Genomic DNA, 20174 nt, shown 5'->3' with positions numbered 1-20174 from the left:
CCGCAGATATGGAATAGGAAGACTGGGATGAGTTAAATGAGCTTTCACGCTCAACCATCGAGCTATCGATTTCTAATGCCTTGCTGTTTAACATTGAAGGTTTGGATTCTGCCTATGCTATTTGGACTCAACTGGAAGAACTATATGCCTAGAAGAGTGCCACAAGCAAAGTTTACTAGCTGAAAAAGCTTATGGATTTGCGTATGAAAGAGGGTATAGCAATGTCTACTCACTTGAGTGAGTTTAACTCCATTTTCAGCCAGCTGGTTGCCTTGAAGTTCAAGATTGATGAAGAATTTAAGGCTACGTTCTTGCTTTGCACTCTGCCAGAGAGTTGGGATACATTCAAGACTGCTATGAGCAAATCTAATGCGATGCTTTGGAATGTTGATGTAGAGAGTGCTCTACTCATAAAAGAAATGAATCGGCAGAACAATGCATCCAGTAAGTCTTCCAATGCTTTGCATACTAGGGGCAGATCACAGTAGAAAGATAAATCTGATAGCAAGAGAAGCAGTAAATCACGTGGTAAGGATGTTGAATGCCATCATTGTGGCAAGAAGGAAAGGGTAAGAAGACAAATGATATCAAGCAAGAGAAGAAAGAGAATCAACCGAAGAAGAGCAGTGTCAAAATTGAAGAGGTGAATGTAATCACTCATGACGCTGACAGTGGGAATGACATACTCTTTCTCTTCACACTTCAGTACACATGCTTTACTTGCAGATACGGATGATGACATGCACACTTGGATTCTAGATTCAGGTGCTTCCTTTCATGTCACCCCTCATCGTGAGTGGTTTTCTAACTATATAGGGGATCAACATGGTATTGTCCATCTTGGGGACAACTATACATGTGACATTGCAAGTATTGGCAGTGTGCAGTTGCAGTTGCAGTTTCAGCATGGTTCTATCTTCACATTTCAATATGTACGGCATGTATCTCAGCTCAAGAAGAGCTTGATTAGCACAGGGCAACTAGATGACGATGGATTTCATACCACCTTTGGTGATGGGAAATGGAAGATTTGTAAGGGATCTAAAGTGATTGCCAGAGGTTGTAAAAGTGATACCTTGTATCCTCTCCATGTATCTAGTGTGCGTGACCATGTTGTTGCCATGACCAACCAGCCAAGTGTTTCTTTGTGGAATGGCCGGTTGGGACACATGAGTCAAACTGGAATGAAAGTGCTTTCTCGTTTGGGTTACTTGTCTTGTCTTTGTTATATTAATTTTGAGCATTGTGATCATTGTATTTAAGGTAAACATGCACAGACCTCTCATAAGAAGTCTCTTCTATTGAAATCTTCTCCTCTAGAGTTAGTACATTCCTATGTATGTCAAATGCCAAGGTTATCTTTAGAGGGAAAGAAATATTTTATCACCTTTGTCGATGATGCCACACGGAAGGTATGGGTTTACCCTATTCGACACACTACTTGACAAGTTTCAAAAAATCTTAGCATTGGTTGAAAATCAGGCTAATAAGACACTTAAGTGTCTTCACTCTGACAATGGTTGGGAATATGTATCCAAGGCCTTTCAAACATTTTGTGACAGCAAAGGGATCAAGAGGAAGCTCACTGCCCCTCATAATCCACCCCAAAATGGAGTTGCAAAGCGTATGAATCGGACCATACAGGATAAAATCCGTACTATGTTGTCTCATGCTGCATTACCCCTTGGCTTTTGGGCAGAGGCTGTTATGACAGCTATTCACTTGATTAATTAGTCACCGAATAGGTCTTTAGGGGGGAGGGGGGGGGGGGGGGGGGGGGGGGGGAGGGGACCCTCAAGAAGCATGATCGAGCAAGCCACCTTCATATGCTCACCTGAAAGTGTTTGGCTCCAAGGCTTTTGTGCACATTCGTAAAGAAGAACGCAACAAACTTGAGCTTAAGTCCTGTAAATGCATGTTCCTAGGATATGGTAACGAGGGTGAAATGGGGTATAGATTATGGGATCCCGAGAAAAGGAAAACAGTACATAGCAATGATGTTATCTTCCAAGAAAAATCGCATGAGCCCAAAAAGACTGAGGAGGTCCTTAGGATTATATTCCGGTAAGAAATACCTTTTGGACAGAAAAATGTGTCCGTTGTACAACAGCAAATAACTGCTATAAATGAACCTACAAATGCAGAAAAATAATTCTGGAAATGATCACCAATCATTGCCCATAATGATGAGCCACTGGATGTGCAGGAACAGCCAGAACAGCAAGCTGTTAATGCTGACTTGCAGGCTGAAATGCTAGGACAGCAAGCTGAAAATGCAAATTTGCAGTCTCAACAGCCAGCAAACAATGATCATTGGGTTAGGAGATCGTCTAGGGCTACTAGACGACCTGATAGATTCGTTCCTGATGCAAACAATGTGGCTGATTATGTCATGTTGACAGACTGTGGAGAACCGACTTGCCTCAAGGCAGCAATGGACACACAGCAAGACAACAAGAAATGGTATAAAGCCATGTTGTCACATATGGAATCTCTTGAGAAAAATGGCATTGGGACTTGGTGCAATTGCCCAAAGGGCAAAAAACCCTTCCATGCAAATGGGTTTACAAGATGAAGGTTACTTTTGGTTCCTCGCTAAAGTACAAAGCAAGATTGATTGCGAAGGGGTACAAGCAGGAACATGGAGTTGACTTTGATAAGATCTTCTCTTGAGAACCATTTTGGGCTTGGTTGCAGCTGAAGGCATGGAGCTCATGCAGATAAATGTAAAGACTGCATTCTTACATGGTGATTTGCATGAAGACATATATATGCAACAACCTGAAGGATTTGTGGCAAAAGGGAAAGAGAAGATGGTATGTAAACTCAAAAGGAGTTTGTATGGGTTGAAACAAGCACCAAGAGAATGGTATCATAAGTTTGATACATTTATGCAGTCTCAAGGTTTTCATAGAAGTCAAGTGGATCACTGCTTGTACACCAAGGAGGCAACAAATGGCAGCCTGATTATCTTGTTTTTGTATGTTGATAACATGATGATTGCTGGCAGGGATACTCATGCCTTGGACTCACTGAAGCAAAGTCTTCATGGCAGCTTTGACATGAAGGATCTTGGTGATGCAAATCACATTCTTGGCATGTGAATACTCAGAGATAGATTAAAAGGATTACTCTATCTATCTCAGCAAGAGTATATCTCCAAGGTTTTGCAACGTTTCAATATGGAGAGGGAGAAAAAAATTGAGGTTCAATTGCCTCCATATGTGAAACTCAATGCAGAGGACAGCCCTACATCTGATGATGAAAAGGTTGAAATGGCCAAGATACCATATGCTTTAGTTGTTGGCAGTTTGATATATGCTATGGTTACTACACGTCCTGACATTGCCTTTGCAGTGGAAGGGGTTAGCAAATACATAGCAAACCCTGGTAAAAAGCATTGGAAAGCAGTGAAAGGTATTATGAGATACCTCAAAGGCACAAAGGATTTGTGCATCTGCTTTGGAAAGTAGAAGGCATCTGTCGTTGGCTTTACGGATGTAGACTATGTTGGTTATGCGGACTCTAGAAAGTCCATTTTTGGGTATGTGTTTACCTTTACAGGAGGAGCAGTCTTTTAGATCTCCAGGCTACAAAAGTGTGTTGCATTGTCTACTATAGAGGCAAAGTATGTGGCTGCCACTGAGGCATACAAGGAGACTTTATGGCTTTCACGTCTAGTGGGAGAGCTTGGCATTACAGAGTTACTTGTTCTCCATTGTGATAGTCAGAGTGCTATCGTGCTAGCACGGAATCCCATCTTTCATGCAAAGATGAAGCACGTACAGGTGAAGTATCACTTCATTAGAGATGTACTTGAGAACAAGAGCATTGAGCTTGTCAAAGTGCATACAAATAATAATCCTGCAGATCTTCTCACGAAGAGTCTTCCAACAGAGCGGTTTGCTCATTGGTGAAAAATGACGGGAGTTGCATAGGTGTATGTATTTCAGCTTTGTACATACCTAGACTTCACTGATTATTTTCTCCTCTTAAGGCACATTGCCTTTAGATGAAAGGTTGTTGGGAATAAAGGGACATCGTGCCTTTTATATATGCACCGATATAAACACACCCTTAGCACATTTGTACTTTCATATATATCTATCTAAAACCTAAAGAGATACACACACAAAAAATTGTACCCAAGAACATCGTGCATCTCTCTCGCTGACTCTCACTCTCTACTCTTGCTCACGTTTTACTCTCTACCTGACATTTTCGTCGCAGGACATTGCATCGCCGCTGCGCATCGCTCATTTCAAAATCATCCCTCGCTTTTGAATCTATTATTAGTATTTTACATTTGGTTAAAACTATTTGTGGTAGAAGCGGATATTTTGATATTATATTGATACAGTGCTCAATCAAGAAAGCCATGCCATAGCCTTTGAAAGTTATTATCTAAATCATTAATTATGTGGAGAAAAGACATGACATTTAAGAAAAGAAACTCTTAGTTCTGGTTTACACTTTGAAAATATCAAAGCATCATCTTTTAAGCAATACATTTCTTTAAAAAATTCATCATCAGAGCTTGAAATATTTCAAAACTCAAAAGTATTGACAAAAGAAACATACAAAATGGAAAAAAAAAATCTATATTTCATTTTAAAAGTATATACACTCATTAAAAATATAATAGATTGTTGATACACTTTTTAGAGTGCCTCACATTGCAACTATTACAATGGTTACCAATGAGAAATATGACAAAGATATCGATTTTGCAACAGCTGAGGCCCATTTAAAACAAGGAGATTCTCATCCAAATTATTTCAATAAAGAGATTCTTATGAATAATTACATTTGTACCACTCTTTCTATTCGACAAAAGGTGCTTATAGAAAGTGATAAACCTCCTTATGCAAGACATAGAGAAAGGGCAACCACTTTAAGTACAATTGAGTACTCTTTTCATTGGCTAATATTACAAAGAGATACGCATAACTTCATTTAGACTTGTCTAATATACCAAAAATCAAAGTATGGCATGACAAGCAAGGGACTCTAGGATTGTTGCAATCTCTTCCAATATCAATTGCTCAATAGGAATCTATTACAATGGATTCCATCTCAAGTATTCCAAGAATATCTTAAGATTATGATATGATTTAGGTCATAATTGATAAATTCAACTAGCAATCACATTTTATTCCATGTCATAAAACATTAAAATTGATACAAGATGCAAGGCTTTTCATTTAATATATCTTTAAATTATATGGTATACCTTTTTAAAATCATCTCAAACAAAGATTCCAAATTCACAACTAACTTTTAGCATGATTTATTTGAGATTTTGAAAACCACTTAAAAGTTCTTTTCATCTTTTCATCCTCAAACTAACAACTAAACGGAGGTAATGAATCTCACTCTTTTAGATATGTTGAAAGCTTATATTAGTGAACATAAGTCACAATAGTAAAAATATTATCCATTATTAAATTTTGCTCATAATAATATAGTATACTTATCTATAGAAAAAACTTCAAATGAGATAATACCAGGTAAAGTAATTTCTCCTACAATCACTTTACTAATTAGTTTTAACGAAGTTTTGAATAATAAAATCTTGAAACCTTTTGTTTCACAAGGACCAAACTACAAGAAGTAACCTTGTGACGTACAAATTCTTGTCAAAATTCAAAGATTAAAGTAACCTTGTGGCGTACAAATTCTTGTCAAAATTCAAAGATTTACTCATAATAAATACACAGTAAATAGATAAAAATATACAGATTATCCAACATTCTTCAATCATATCAAGAAGCTTTTCAGCTAAAGATAGTTGAATAAAAGCCAAAGAACTCTCACAATATAATTTTTAAAAAACTTATATCCTTTTGAATATATTTACATAGTCAATTACTTATTAAATTTATTTTCCTTTGTAATTACTAGATATCTAAAAAGTGTATTAAAGCTAACTACTGATGAGTGATCACAAATTATGATGGACTCACGTAGTGGATTAGAAAAAAGATAGTGTACACTTCCACCTATATGACCTGATCAAGCCTCTATAATTGAAACTCAAGCATGTTAAGGTCAAACTCGCATATAGAAAGAATTGGTGTTCTAAAGTATAGGCTAGATCTACCAAAATAGATTATTACAATCAACTAGATGACATAATCATGAAATGTTTGTACAATGTGCATATGCAAGTTAAAAGCTTAAAATACACATATCTTTGCATTCCAACACCGTGTAGTTTTCACATGATATCCATACTAGGAAAATCCCTAAATTTTAGGAGTCTCAAACTAACCTAAAAATACTAGTTCTAAAAAATAGGAATGACATTCTAAAAATAATAAGTTTGTATTCTAGCAATGCCTAATAAATTTGATTATTTCTACTCTTAATAGTTCTCAATCCCAAAAAAGACATGAAAAAGAGACAAGTGTCACACTTGTTACGCGAGCTTTCAAATACCCCATCACTTATCACACCCCGTGACATATAGTTGGATACTTGTGCCACTTCAGTTTTCCTTTTTGCACTAATTCTCCATTTTTTCTTGTAAAAATGTCTCATTTCTCTCATTCTAGTTCAATTTTCTTTGTTGTAATCTCATGTACAACAACCAAAGATAGCCGAAAGTTGGCCCTAACCATTTCCATCATTATAATATATCTCCATATTTCCTCTTCTTTCATTGTTGTTTTACAAGACAACAAACCTATAAATTCCTTATTGTACTTCTTTCTCGAGCTCTTTTTCTGTTTCACGATAAAAAAGAAAGCCATGACGACATACAATTGATCAAATGGTTTGCAGTGGTTACTCGACCATTGCATAATTTAACCAACAAATAAGCGGCATTCCAATGGATCAAATTGAAGAATGAAGCTTTTGAAGCTCTAAGATTCTATATATAGAAAGGACCTATTTTAATTATACAAAATCTCTCAAAACCTTTCTTTATGGAATGTCATGCTTCAAGAGATCTCATTGGTATACTCTAAAACCACGAAGGGCATGCAGTTGCTTATGCAGTTAGAGGTTGCAAAATGCAAAATAAGATTCTACTACTTATGATAAGAGTATGCAACCATCATTCAAACTTTAAAAGATTGAAGGCACTATCTTTTAGGTGGAGAATTTCTCGAAGCTGAGACATTTTATCAAGCAACCAAAGAATTTTCAGAAGCATATTCTATGGGCTAACAATTTAGCTCAATTCAACTTTTAAATATCATATATTTCTAGAAAGTAAAACAAGGTAGTTGATGCCTTGTGAAAAAGACCTTAAATTCATATATTATCCATGATTCATCGAATAGATCACCGATATGAGGGACACGTACACTTTTGATGAAGATTTTAAAGTAAGTTGGAAGAGTTTACAACTCAGTAAAAACATAACTCTTATTTATCAAAGATAGATTTCTTTTTATGGAGAATAGGTTGTATATCACCATAGATTTCAGACCTTAAGTAATGAAGAATGTCATGTTGCTCGCTAAATGGCTAATCGTGGTATTTTGGCCACAACCAAGAGTCAAAGAGAGAGAACGATATGCTTTGATACCATGTCAAGAAATAGAAGGGTTTGCAAGGAGAAACACGAAGTATATATCAAACATTGAGACAAAGAAACTTAAAAACATTGAAGAAAAAGAAGAATGAAAAATCATGAACACTGAATCATGTTGATATGATGGAGTGAAGCTCAGAGATAAATGCATTGTCCTAGCTGATTAGGCAGTAGTATCTAAAAGAGGTCTGCACTATGAAAGGAGCAAAACACGATTCTTCCGATAGATAGGCAGTAGTCCTCAAGCACTATTGGAGACCAAAGATATGATGAAATTTCTTCAAGTTGATGGCTACTATCAAGATGGTTGTTAAACACCCAAATTGGACATTATCAAAATTGAGATATTTGCCAAGGTAAAGATGTGGATAGCAGTGATAGAGAATTGAGGCTGAATGTGTGAATCACAATGGGAAAATGATGAAGAATCAGTGAGAGAGTAAGTGTGGAGTGATGAATGCCCATGCCCTATTTATAGGCACATGAGTCATTGAATTGTCCAACTCTCTTGGATAGCACTCAAACATTAATAAATGATACAAATAAAGGCTTTTTGAGATTGTAAATAGAAATCAAAATAGGAATTAATGGAAAACAATGAACTTAATGACTTTGGTATCTCAATACCCCCTCTTAGGCTCAAAAATGTACCCTACGAGGGATGAAAGAGATATTCTCCAATCCGTAGTCCAAGTATTCCACTCAAAAAAACACCTATCAAGAAAGAATAGTAGACAAGGGATGCTCATGGTGCTCGAAACTCCAACTAAAGAGAGAAGCTACTAGTTCCGTATCTCCATGTTGGTAAGAATGTAAAGATATAGCCACTAAGTCATGGTTGAGACATCCAAGGCCCCAACCTAGATAGAACCTGTAGATCCTAAGTATCATTAGGTGAGATGGCAGCTCGATGTCGACCACCCCATCCAAGTGAAGATGCAAAATGCAAAGGCTTTTCACTAAGGTGTGCAAAGGAACACACGATAAGTAGCGGCCCCCTCTAAAAACACAAAGATATGATCCCCCTCCAATAGAGATAGGAAATTTGAAAACTCTAGAATCACAACCTTCAAAGTGTCTGATGATGAAGGAAGGACTGACAGTCTTACCAAAGAAGGTATCTAAGGCTGCAATGAAAAAAAAGACAAACAGCTCCCAAAGATGGCCTCCCAATATTAAGTAGAAAAGGAATGGGAGATGGGGGTTATCACAAGTAAGCTTCTCAATGCCCTCATTGGAGTCCCTGTTCATGGAGCCATACAAGGGAGGAGGGGAAGTATATAGCTCCTTTGGAGCCACCAAAAGGGGGGGGGAGGGGGGGACGCGGGGAGTGTGCAATCGCCTCTCTCTCTCAATGAAGGGAACAACCCAAAAGGCAATATCCAATAGCTCTGTCTCTCAATTGAGCGGACTACAAGTTGTAAAAGTCATTGGATCCAAAAGTACATTGACGAAACCTTTGTAGCACGTTGCGGTGGTCTCCATGAGGGCTTATTGCCCCATGAGGTCTTAGAGCTTCCTTTTGCTCACAAGGGCCTAGTGTACATCATGTGTCTTATTGCCTTGAGCATAAAACTCTAATAGCTAATGCAAGACGATCTCTCTCACCCAAAATGGCGAGATGGCATAAGGGGTGTTAGGAGATAGAGGCATATACTCCGATGTGGTAAACAAAGGTCAATGACAACAATTTGCAATGAAATAACCATTCTTGATGCAATGAGACCACCCAAAGATTCATCCCTTTGTCTTTGGAGAAGGCATAGCATCAGTGTGTCAAACTTATAAAGGAATGGTGGGAGAGAGAAGAAGATGGACAAAGAAAAAGATAATGGTATCCCCCAATGATGCAACAAAAACAAATAATCTAGAATCTAAGAGTATTATCGATCCCATAACCATTCTTTGCCTCAATGAAGAATGAGAATATTTAGCTCTTGAAGCACCTCTGCTCTGATATCATATTGAGAGGCAAAACCATATACTCTAATAATATGTTGAGAAATGGTAGAAGTGTACGGCAAACACAGAGACAAAGAAACTTAAAAACAATAAAGAATATAATGAATAAAGAATGATCAACACTAAAGCATGTTGAATGAATCATGCTAATACAATGGAGTGGAGCTTGGAGATGATTGCATTGTCTTGATTAACCAAGCGGTAGCACCTAGAAGGGATCTACATTGTGAAGGAAGCGAAATGCAATCCTTTGACTAAAGAGGACATGAGTCCTCAAGTGCTATTAGAGATGAAAGATATGCTAAAATAACTTTGGATTGATGGCTGCTATCAAGGCCATTGTTGGGCAGCCAACCAGAGAAGAAAATACAAAAACATCGGCGAAGATCTCTCCGTGTGAGTGGCTGCAAACATGCAACTATTGGGCAGCCCTTCGAGAGTGAAGATAGCTCAAAAACGCAACTATCTCATGTAGGGGTGATAAAGAGGGCGTAACTTGCTATAGAGGATTTAAATCTGCTGCAAATGCAGCCTTCATAAAGTGGTTGGTGGCTAGGACATATCGCCTAGAGGCTGGGTGCTGGGGTGGCAAAGGAGTTGGGAACACACAATAATGATGAAGATGATTTGTTGTCTCAGTCCAAGGAGGACTGAAACCACGAAACGCAGCCATGGCACTGATGAAAAATAGATTGTTGAGCTATGTCAACTCTTAACGCAGCAATCTAGAGCGTCTAGAGCTAATGGTGATGTGAAGAAGAACTCTAGGATGAAATTGCATGCAGGTATAACATCGTGATCAGTTGGAAAGCACCATGAATCAAGATATCTACCAAGGTAGGGGTGCAAAGAGCAATGGTAGAGGGTTGAGGCTGAAGGTGTGATGGGGGAATCATGAAGAATCAATGAGAGAGCAAGTGTGGAGTGATGAATGCCCATAAACTATTAATAGGCACCTAAGTCACTGAATTGTCTAGAGTAGTGCTCGACTCTCTTGGATGGTGCCCACACTCTAATAAATAATATCAATAAAGCATTTTTGGGCTGTTAATGGAAACCACGATAGTAATTAATGAAATATAATGAGCTTAATGACCTGTATCTCAACACCGAGGTGCTTGAAATGCATTTCGAAGAGATATTGAGTGATTTGTTAAAGAATGTTTTGCATACCAAAAAACAAAGTTTGATTGCCCAAACCTTGCAAAAGTTTTACAGCCGTTACCAATTCCAAGCCAACCTTAAGAAAGCATTGCGATGGATTCCTTCTTTGGCTTGCCAAAATCAAGCGAACAGCAATGATAGTATATGGACTCCTATTGACAAGCTCAACAAGTACACTCATTCCATTCTAGCCAAGAAGATTATTCAGTCTCCACAAATGGCTTGAATATTTATTCAACAAATCTTCAAGCATCATCACTTACCACAATTCATTGTGGGTGGTATAGATCCACGAATCACTAGGGTCTTTTGGCAAGCTCTCTTCGAAAATTATGAAGCTTACTTTTTCTCTCTTATCATTCTTAAATATATAGTCAAAGTGACATAGCCAATCTCACAATATAAGCAAGCAACGAGAAATTATGGGCCATTTCAAGTTGGTGAAAATATTAATGGTATTTATTACAAGCTACAACTTCCAAAGCATTGTAAGATTCACACTACATTCCACATTCATCTCTTAAAGCCTTTCAAAGAGCCTCCGTAACACTGGAACCTATAGTAGAGGACCACCTATAGTAGAGGATCCAACTAAAGTAGATGAACAAGAAGAGACACTTAAACTAGAACAAGTATATTTCCATATGATCAAGAAACAAAGAAGAAACACTTCCAAAAGGTTCCTTTTAAAATTTTAAATTTACTTTCATCTAGATTCTAAATGGATGTCAAAAGAATATTTCATAGACTATGCAGAAATACTTGCAAATTATGAAGAAGTTGTAGGACCAAAAATACATCAAACGATGCCTTGAAAACAAGACACATTTCAAAAGGGAGAGAATATAGCTAGCCTTTTACATATCAACTATTATCAAGATGTTTTGGCTCAATGATTCAAATCAATTTTATGCTCATACAGCTTGAAATATGATTTATATATTATTGAGTATTTATTAATTATGGTTAAATGCTCATCTTAAGGTGGTTTCGTATGTTTAGTATGACATGCTCAGTGTATGAATATGTAATGGTATGGAACATACACAAAAACTTTAATAATAAAATACATTGTTTTATACGTTCATTTAAAAATACATATAAATTTATATATAATCAACCTACGTACATATAAACGGTGCAACTTGAAGACATCATGAAAAGGACAAAGTTTCACAAATTAAAGTTTAGAAAACAATTGCAAGGCCATATAAGAGTTAAAACTAGAGTCGTGTAACATATTCTATTGAGTATTCCAAAAAAATACAAAAGAGCATCTACCACAACACATGCTATCACTCATTGCTCATAAAAGGAATCAATATGACAAAATTCAAAATGACTCATGACTCATGACTCATGAGGACGACTCATCATTAGGCCCAAATACATTGAAAGGTGAGGAGCTGCCCTCACTAGAAGGGACCTCAAATGGCTCACCAAAGTCACCATCACTAATGGCATTCCCAACATCATCATACTCAAGCTCTCTAATTGGATCATCGTCTACTCGAGCTCTCCAATTGAAGAGGCCTAGGTATTGTGGAGAAGAATGAGAAGAAAGGACAAGAGCGAGAAGAAGAGAAGTTTGAAAAAGAGAGAGGGCAAGTGTATAATGTATATGGATGAAATTTGAAAGAGTGAGAGAAAAAGAGGAATAGGGAGAGGAGAGGAAGAGAAGGTGAGAGGTTCGAATGCATAGAACTTGCACATACCATATGGTACAAACATACAATATGGTACTATATGAAACGTATTGTACGCAAACAGAATGTAACCCTAGCTCATCTTTTTATTCAAGGGTGGCCGATGGCCAAAACACTCCGTATTACAATGGGATCATCATGGACGAGATGTCCAAGATGACTAAAAGCTTAGTCATGTGACTAGTCAAATTGATCAAAAAGCCTAGATGACTAAAACTTTTTTGGTTGGATGATCGCGTCTACTAAAAGCCTACAAAATGAGTGGTTTCAAAAGATAAAACTAGATACTCATGATGAAAGAGACAAACCATAAACCAATGAACCTATAAAATGAAGCTCTCCAAAATTCAAAGTTGGCAACTGCTGAACTTTAGGAGGTTACTATTTTTGAAAATTATTCCAAAAAATTTCTATTCACACAAAAGACTTCAAAGTTTCTCAAGGAATAATTTTCTCTCTAGCAGCTATTTCAAATTCTTAACCATTTGAGATATTTTTCGAGTAAAAGATTAAGAAGTTTCTTTCTCTAAATTGACATGCAAGATCTAGAATAGGACATGTCATTCTAAAAGTGATAAGTGTCCCTACATTTTGCTTAACACTTGTCATTTTCAGCATACACTTATTTTTTGTAGCCTTCACTTCTCACTTTGAGCTTTAAGCCTCACAACTATATAAATAAAGGTCTCTCCCTTCACTTCCACAAGCTCTATCACTGAAATTCCAACCACGTCTATACTCCTATATAATACTCAACCAAGAAGAACTTTCTACTCAAATTAGTCGTATCAAAGTAGGAAGGAAAAAATTTAGCTTGCTACCTAGCACATGTAGAAATCAGGGTTTCAAAACCCTAGTTCTTAGACTGATAGAAAATTGACCCTCTTGTATATGGTTTAGGCACTTTGTAACCATGGCTTGTTTCAATAAAATCCTATAATGTGGGAGGGGTTTGCTTCTCATCATGGTATCTTCTCTCTCCCTCATTCTCTATATTTCTCTCTTACTCGCTTTATCTTTTCAATTTCATGGTGATAATCAAGCTGACTAGTTCAAAGTATTGTCATTATCACGTCCTTCCCAATGTATCCATCACATGAAAGTTCTCTCTTCTTGTTCCAAGAATCCCTCCATAAAAAAGGACAAGGACAAAGTCAAAGAACCTACTATGTATATAGTAGCTAAAAGAGAGACTTTAAGCCTAGTAAGAAGTGTTAAGTTTAGTGTTTTCTATGGTAAGAGAGATTCTCAGAAGGTTGTGTCTTCATCTTTTAGGTCAAGGCTAAGCCATTTCTTCACTCTCCTCCCATTTAAGGCCCTGTTAACCCCAAACACAAAAGGCTACACAAGGGTGCAATTCTTTTTGTAAAAGTCAAAAATCAAAGTCCGGTCAAAGCAATCAAAGCTCAATCAAATGAGTCAAAGAGACTTGTCATCAAACTGAGAGAAGGAACTGAGAGCAATTAAAAAAGTATTGTTAAAGAGTAAGCCCAAAATATAGCTCTCATGCAGCTACAACTCGATTCATTTCATGGAAGACTCCTCATAGCAAAATACATTCCCATATGTAATTTTTCTCCACTTCAAGATGCAAAGAGTCTGCACAGGAAGGGGGGAGGTTTGACAGCCATGAAATCCTTCACATCACCTGCATTCGAAGGGTTACACAACAAAAATGACCCCCCTTTTGTTGATAAACATATGGATTTTTCACACACCCCTCTCTCTCTCTCTCTCTCTCTCTCTCTCTCTCTCTCTCTCTCTCTCTCAGGTGTGCAGTTCAGCATCCTGAATGTCCAGCGTATGACATAAATATTAAATATATTCATTCTGCTATTAATCACACGATTGAAATGTAACATTGAGCTGCTAATTTGAGGTAACCAAAGATGAACCATGTGACTTCCAAACCTTAACAAGAGTCAAAGTGCATGATTATCTTAGCAACTGCAGTGAATACTTACTGACAGGACCAGCACCAAGTGTAAAGCAGAATATCACTAAGTCAAACAATCTCCTTAAAAGTGGGAAGCTGCAATAGCACAATTGCAGATATTCAAGGGCATAGACACCTTGTCCCACTACAAGAGGACTGTACAGATTGTTGCAACACAGCAAATTCAAACACAGCCTGCATATTCACTATAGCATGCATAGCCTCAAGTCACTTCTATAAACCGAGACTTGTGAAGCTTGTGGCAAAAAGAAAGGGTAGAAGGTAATTCATGAGACATGGTCACTAGACATGTGAGCGTCACTATTTAGTTTCAGGTCCACCACTCTGCAAAGATTTTATTCAGCTGACTAGCCATGGGCTCCTAGAGTCCGGCTAAACTAACATCACCAATTGCGTCAAGTGGCATGACCATGTTTCCACATCAGTGCCATAAAGTAGAGTAGATGAGGCTTTCCTTTGTGCATCCTGCAAATCGTCTCTCCAAAACAGACAAGGCAATCTAAGATACTACATCTGACGGGTGTCTTTGAGTGAATCGTCCTTTCTTCTGTATATTCCCAACTCAACATCCAAGTCTCATCTTGCAAAGATTGTTCCAAAGAGAGATGAGACATTTCTTAGGCACAAAAATCAGCAATGTTTTTAAATATGATGCCACAAAATCATACAGATAGTTGACTGTATGCCCATTTACCTTGTGGCCTTGCCTTCATTTATTGCTCAGGACTTCATGGACATTCAAGTTTCAAATTAAAGAACACTAAAAGCACCATAACATGGCTCAGATTCTACAATTTAGAACTCAGAATCGCCTGTAGCCACCAGATCACCTCACAGAGAAAGTAGCAGATTTGAAACTAGACTTCAACAAGAAAACAGAGCATATATACTGTGTGTGTGTGTGTGTGTGTGTGTGTGTGTGTGAGGTGTCCCTTAGAGTGAACTATTGCACCAGTTTATACTTGTACTAACATACACATACAGCTCTAACTTATGAAATCTTGAGCTGGAATGTAAAACATATAACTTATCTTTTAAACCCTGAAAGAAAAGCATAATTGGTAGTAACTGCATAACCAAATAACCTTTAATGAGAAAAAATCTCCTACCTCAATTCCACTGTTAACAGACGTAATTGGACCCTTAACAGCTTCATCCAAATATTCTTTAGAAAGCTTTTCCACCAAGCCTTTCTGCTTCAATGGAGGTGGAGAATGTTGCAGTGGCCACTCTTTATTAACTTTGTCCTTCCCTTGCCAGGCTGGCATGCGGCACAAGGAAGTTCGTGGCTGCCGTCGTACTACACCATCTTTCCACCCAATAGAGCAAGAAGTCTTTTCTGTCTCATCCAAAGCCCACTGCTGAGAACTCAATTCCAAGTCTTCAAGAGTTCGAGAAGGTGCTGAGGCACATATATCCACCATTGACCGCATCTTTCTTGGCTTTATCCGGCCCTTTGATATTTTCTCCTGGCTTTTTTCACCCGGTAGGACAGCCTCCAAGCAATGATCAATATGGGCATTCAATGCCGTGTTGGAAGTTGACATAAAATTTAGACATACAGGACAGACCTGTGGTGTTAATGCATCTAAGTTAAGTCCCTGGATTACAAAGTCATCCCCAGACTTGCTCTTTTCTGGTTTCCCTGGTCCAACCAATTCATAGTTATCCAACAAAGTTTGCCCACCTGAAGTTATTAACATTTCCTGCAATTTTCCTTCTACCAGCTTACTGATTTCTCCATGAGTTGAGCCCTCTAAAGGCTTCAAATCATTGGCCTGTACCTGAGCCTGTACAACCACCTGCCCGGTGTGTACATCAGACAAAGAAATGCCTTTGACTTCATCTTGTGCTTTAACTGTGGTGGTACTGTTTGTATGAGTGCTGCAGTCAGGGTCTGATTCTTGATTGAAGCCAGCTTCTGTCCCCAGCATGTCAAAGGTGCAGGCTTTGGACTCTTGCAGTGCATGGTTAGGGACATGCACTATGGACTTTGGGGTTTCTGGAAGTGTGAGGCCAAGAGCATCTTTTGGAGCTGTCCTGCAATCAGAAGAATCTTTGGTTTCCTCCATGTGTTTGTCTACAAGGCAAGAAGGGGTCTGCCTGCCTGTTTCACCACTTTCCTCCTGTTTGTTCTCACACTCTCCCAGACATTTGTCCAGAGATAAGTATAGCATTGTGCCTGTGTCACAGTGATTCAGTGGTTCTGTATTATCTACACAAGCTATTTTCAGCTCTTGCTCGACTACTTGAACATCAACGCAGCCCATATCTTCCTCTCTTAACAAGGTTTTTTCTGAAAATACAGGTGCAGCTGTATCAGACACTCCTTGCCCATTGCTTCCCTCTGAAATACCAGGTGACAGCTTGGATACAACCTGCTCACATGAGCAGCTCACAGGAGCTGAATTCACCTGCACCCCCTGCCTAATACATTTTGGAGGGGGGTCAAAAGGAGGCAATTGAGGCTGTAAGCCAATACTCAGGCATTTGTCCAGGATCTTGCGCCTAAATGGCCAGCTCTTGGAGATATCTGAACCCCGTATAGTAGCCACAAAATGCCTGCAACCCAGAAAGTGACAGCATCAAATGTTTGTTAGCATACAAAGAAACACACGAAAGAAGCTGCCTCCGATCTTGGATAGTTAGCAACTTAAACTTGTACACCAAAAAGCTCAAACAAAACCAGAATCACCATGTGGGACAAATGTAGTGCGTTACCACCAGTTCTGAAGACACGCAGTAGCATTCAATATTACAAGAATCGAGAATGGTACTTAACAACCATGTCATGCGAGAAATAACTGTGCACATCAACATAACGCTCTTCTACATAATAAAGGACACTTCATGCATAAGCCACCAGGGGAGAGAACTTATATAAACCTTATTGTAAAGGGTGATAATTTCATTGGACTTGACTCATCAACAAGGGATTCAGTTTCCTGTTGACGAACTCTTTCCTTCATTGCTCCCGTAATCTCAAAACTGGACCCCCTTTTAATATCATCTTCAGACCTAGATGGTCTTAGGAAAGCAGAAATCCTATCCATATCAGAAGCTGAAACATGGTCCAACCCATTGGGAGTTGAAATAGTTGCCATGATGATATCATTCAATGTGCTATCAATGTACCGATAGTATGATTCGAATCGCCCAAGGGTTGTCAGTAGTATATATCAGGCACGGTTTACTCTCTTTGCGCATGCAAGCAGACTGAAAAGCACGGCACATTTAAGGATTCCTAACTAACACTGTTTGAGAAGGATGTGAATCTATCAACTATCGAGTGGAAATGAAACTCCTTGGTTGAAAAGAGCATTGATAGAAACTTTGAAAATCCTGAAAGCTGCTTCGTGCATAACTGAACAAAGGGATTGCGAAGATTTGCCGATCTCCAACCGGAAGAATGATATCATGAGTTGACTGACCACGAATTGTCAGTAGCTACCGGAACAACAGTGCACATAAAAGGCCAGGGTGACGGTCAAAAGCTGCACTTGGAAAGACTTGGTTACAGTACAGCTTATGCTTTTACGATTTAATCATAATGCAGACGGCTCTGCTAATATCATTGGGCTGTCCCTTGGAATCTAGAGATACACTGGAGCCACCAAGATGCCATGCGATAATAGAAGTTGAGGATTTTGGAGAGGTCACGAACTTCTCACTGCAAAATTCGTTGCGCATCCCGAATAAATCATGGACCGCACCCAAAAGCGAGGAATAATTGAGCCATGCTGCAGTCAAATTGCATCCTTATGATCATGAAAAGCAGCCGCTATTGTCCCCCTGAAATAACAAATTATCACCACCTGGCAGTGACCTGGAAGGCATCAAAATAATGAATGCAAGAGCGGTTCGCAAAAGAACTGCAGTTCAAAATGACACCACAGCTGTTCCCATAGCAGAGCAGCATTTCACGATCAGGTGCTCAAAAATGCTTCAGGTGCACCTTCGCAATATCAACAGCCAACAATGAAGTCTTGCGTGTAATCAGATCCACACTGCAGCCTCCAACCTTCGATCATTTTCTGTTGCACGCTGTCGGGAGATCCTTACAGAGACTTCAAGTGTTGTCTTCTAAGCTCTGAGTAAAACCGGGGGCAGAAATAATGCTACGCAGAATGTCCTCGATCTGTTGGCAGACTAGCAGGCCAGGGAACCGGAGGTTATCATGTGTAGGGCGTAGCAGAACTGACCATGGCCAACCAGAAGGAGCAGAAGAAGATCACAGAGGAGACGACGATGAAAGGGAGGCACTGCAGCGACTGCAAAACGGCAGCATGAAACCCTAGCAGACGAGGCCATAGCCTACCACAGCTTAAAAAAGCAGCCCACCTGCTTTACAGAGGGGGAAGGGAAAAGAAGAGAAGAGGAGGAAGGAAGGAAGCTGTTTGTTTGTAGGCTATAGACCCTTCCCCTCTTCTTCTTCTTCGGCTGCTGGGGCGTCTGGCGCTCTCTCTCTCTCTCTCTGTGCGTGTGCGCTGCAGCAGCAGGAAAATTAAGGAAAGCGAGAAAATTGGCGGTATGAGATGGCGAGAGAGGAAGTCAGGGAAGGGGGGGGGTGTTGTGGAGGGTACAGGGTCGTCCCTCATCTTGGCAGCTGACGTGGACTGTAGGAAGTGACACACAGTAGCCATTTCCTCACTCAATCGCAAAACGAGAGCGTTTTAACTTGACATTTTTGGGAATACACAACACTTCAACACCCCACCTTTAAGAGCCCAGTCACGCCACGGGCATCAAGCCGCGCACATGAGATCTAAGGGCTGGTTCACAAAGGCGAACAGACACACGCTGAAAAAGGATGTCCGTTCCACTCAATTTCACACACAACCAGACACGTTAATAATTTTTTTCAGCATCAATCGTACAGCAAATCATTGTGGGCCAATTAGAAAGGTGTATCATCTGCATCCAGGTGTCATAGGTTCAAGGTTCGCCTATGTAGACACATGTTTGTCTTGGCGATTCCTCTCATAGAAATGGTAGACAAATTTTATGTCCATCCTCCTTTCACATTGCCAATCTACTTTTGACATGTCACAGACACATGCTCCTACATGAAGCACATGTCTAGACATCTCCAAACCCTCCCTAAGGAATATATGTCACCCACATGTTGATTCAACCTGCATAAGTTGTGCTAGTTGAGGGGATTGATGTGCAGATGGGTCAGAAAAACTTGGGTGTTGAACACATTAGAACTCCAACAAGTCAAGCTTGTCCCTCTAAAAAGGGCCTTGGTGAACACACTGAACATCGAGTTTATACACATGGAAAATCCTACTTGTGATGCTGCACAATCTCTCTCCTTGATTGTTTTCTCTCTCCTTTGCCAATTGGTCTTGCTAGACTACGAACATGTGTGTGGTGGTTGTGACTTGCACTCGGCTCAGCTCTAACAAGCTCATCGTGGTAGACCTTTATAGACATGATGAGGCATTTTTCATGAACTTGCAGTAAACCATGGCGAGAACTTGATTAACCCCCCTCACCATCATGTAATTATAACTTTTCCACGTGGCAATCTTCTAGAGGACTAGATGATGGGATTATGCCATAAAATGATTATGCCAAAGATAATTTGCTATTTGTTGTTCAACCACAATATTATTTGTTGCATAGGGTAGGTGACAAACATCAATAATTCAAGAGTTTGACAATAATCATCTACCATGGTTCATTGTGTGCAAAGTACATGAAAGTTGTTTACTATGGTAGGAGGCAAAAGTGAATAGGGTAATGCAAACTAGTGCATGATGATGGCCCACATAGAAGGCAAAAGAAAGCAATTACAACAATGTGATTTTCAAAGTGAATGATTGGAAGGCAT

General features: G+C 39.1%; 1 protein-coding gene across 5 annotated transcripts in view; it reads right to left on the bottom strand.

The window, feature by feature from the left end:
- Positions 1-18905, bottom strand: part of LOC148029674 (uncharacterized) — a 56681-nt gene extending 37776 nt beyond the window's left edge. For 3 of the 5 annotated variants that reach the window (XM_087685951.1, XM_087685952.1, XM_087685948.1), the window contains exons 1-2: positions 17222-18904; positions 15445-16897 (exon numbers count right to left, since the gene is read on the bottom strand). In XM_087685951.1, the coding sequence (XP_087542077.1) occupies positions 15445-16897; positions 17222-17439 (1671 nt within the window). In that variant the 5' untranslated portion in view covers positions 17440-18904. Of the gene's footprint in view, positions 1-15444; positions 16898-17221 lie in introns of all 5 variants that reach the window. The other 2 variants (XM_087685950.1, XM_087685949.1) reach the window with 2 other exon arrangements.
- Between the last annotated feature and the right edge of the window lie 1269 nt (positions 18906-20174).

Source organism: Lygodium microphyllum, chromosome 10 (assembly GCF_053477565.2).
Source record: "Lygodium microphyllum isolate KBCC chromosome 10, Lygodium_microphyllum_v1.1.10, whole genome shotgun sequence".
Taxonomy (NCBI): Eukaryota; Viridiplantae; Streptophyta; class Polypodiopsida; order Schizaeales; family Lygodiaceae; genus Lygodium; species Lygodium microphyllum.
The sequence above is the reverse complement of the archived record's forward strand: the minus strand, read 5'-3'. Positions and strand labels throughout refer to the sequence as shown.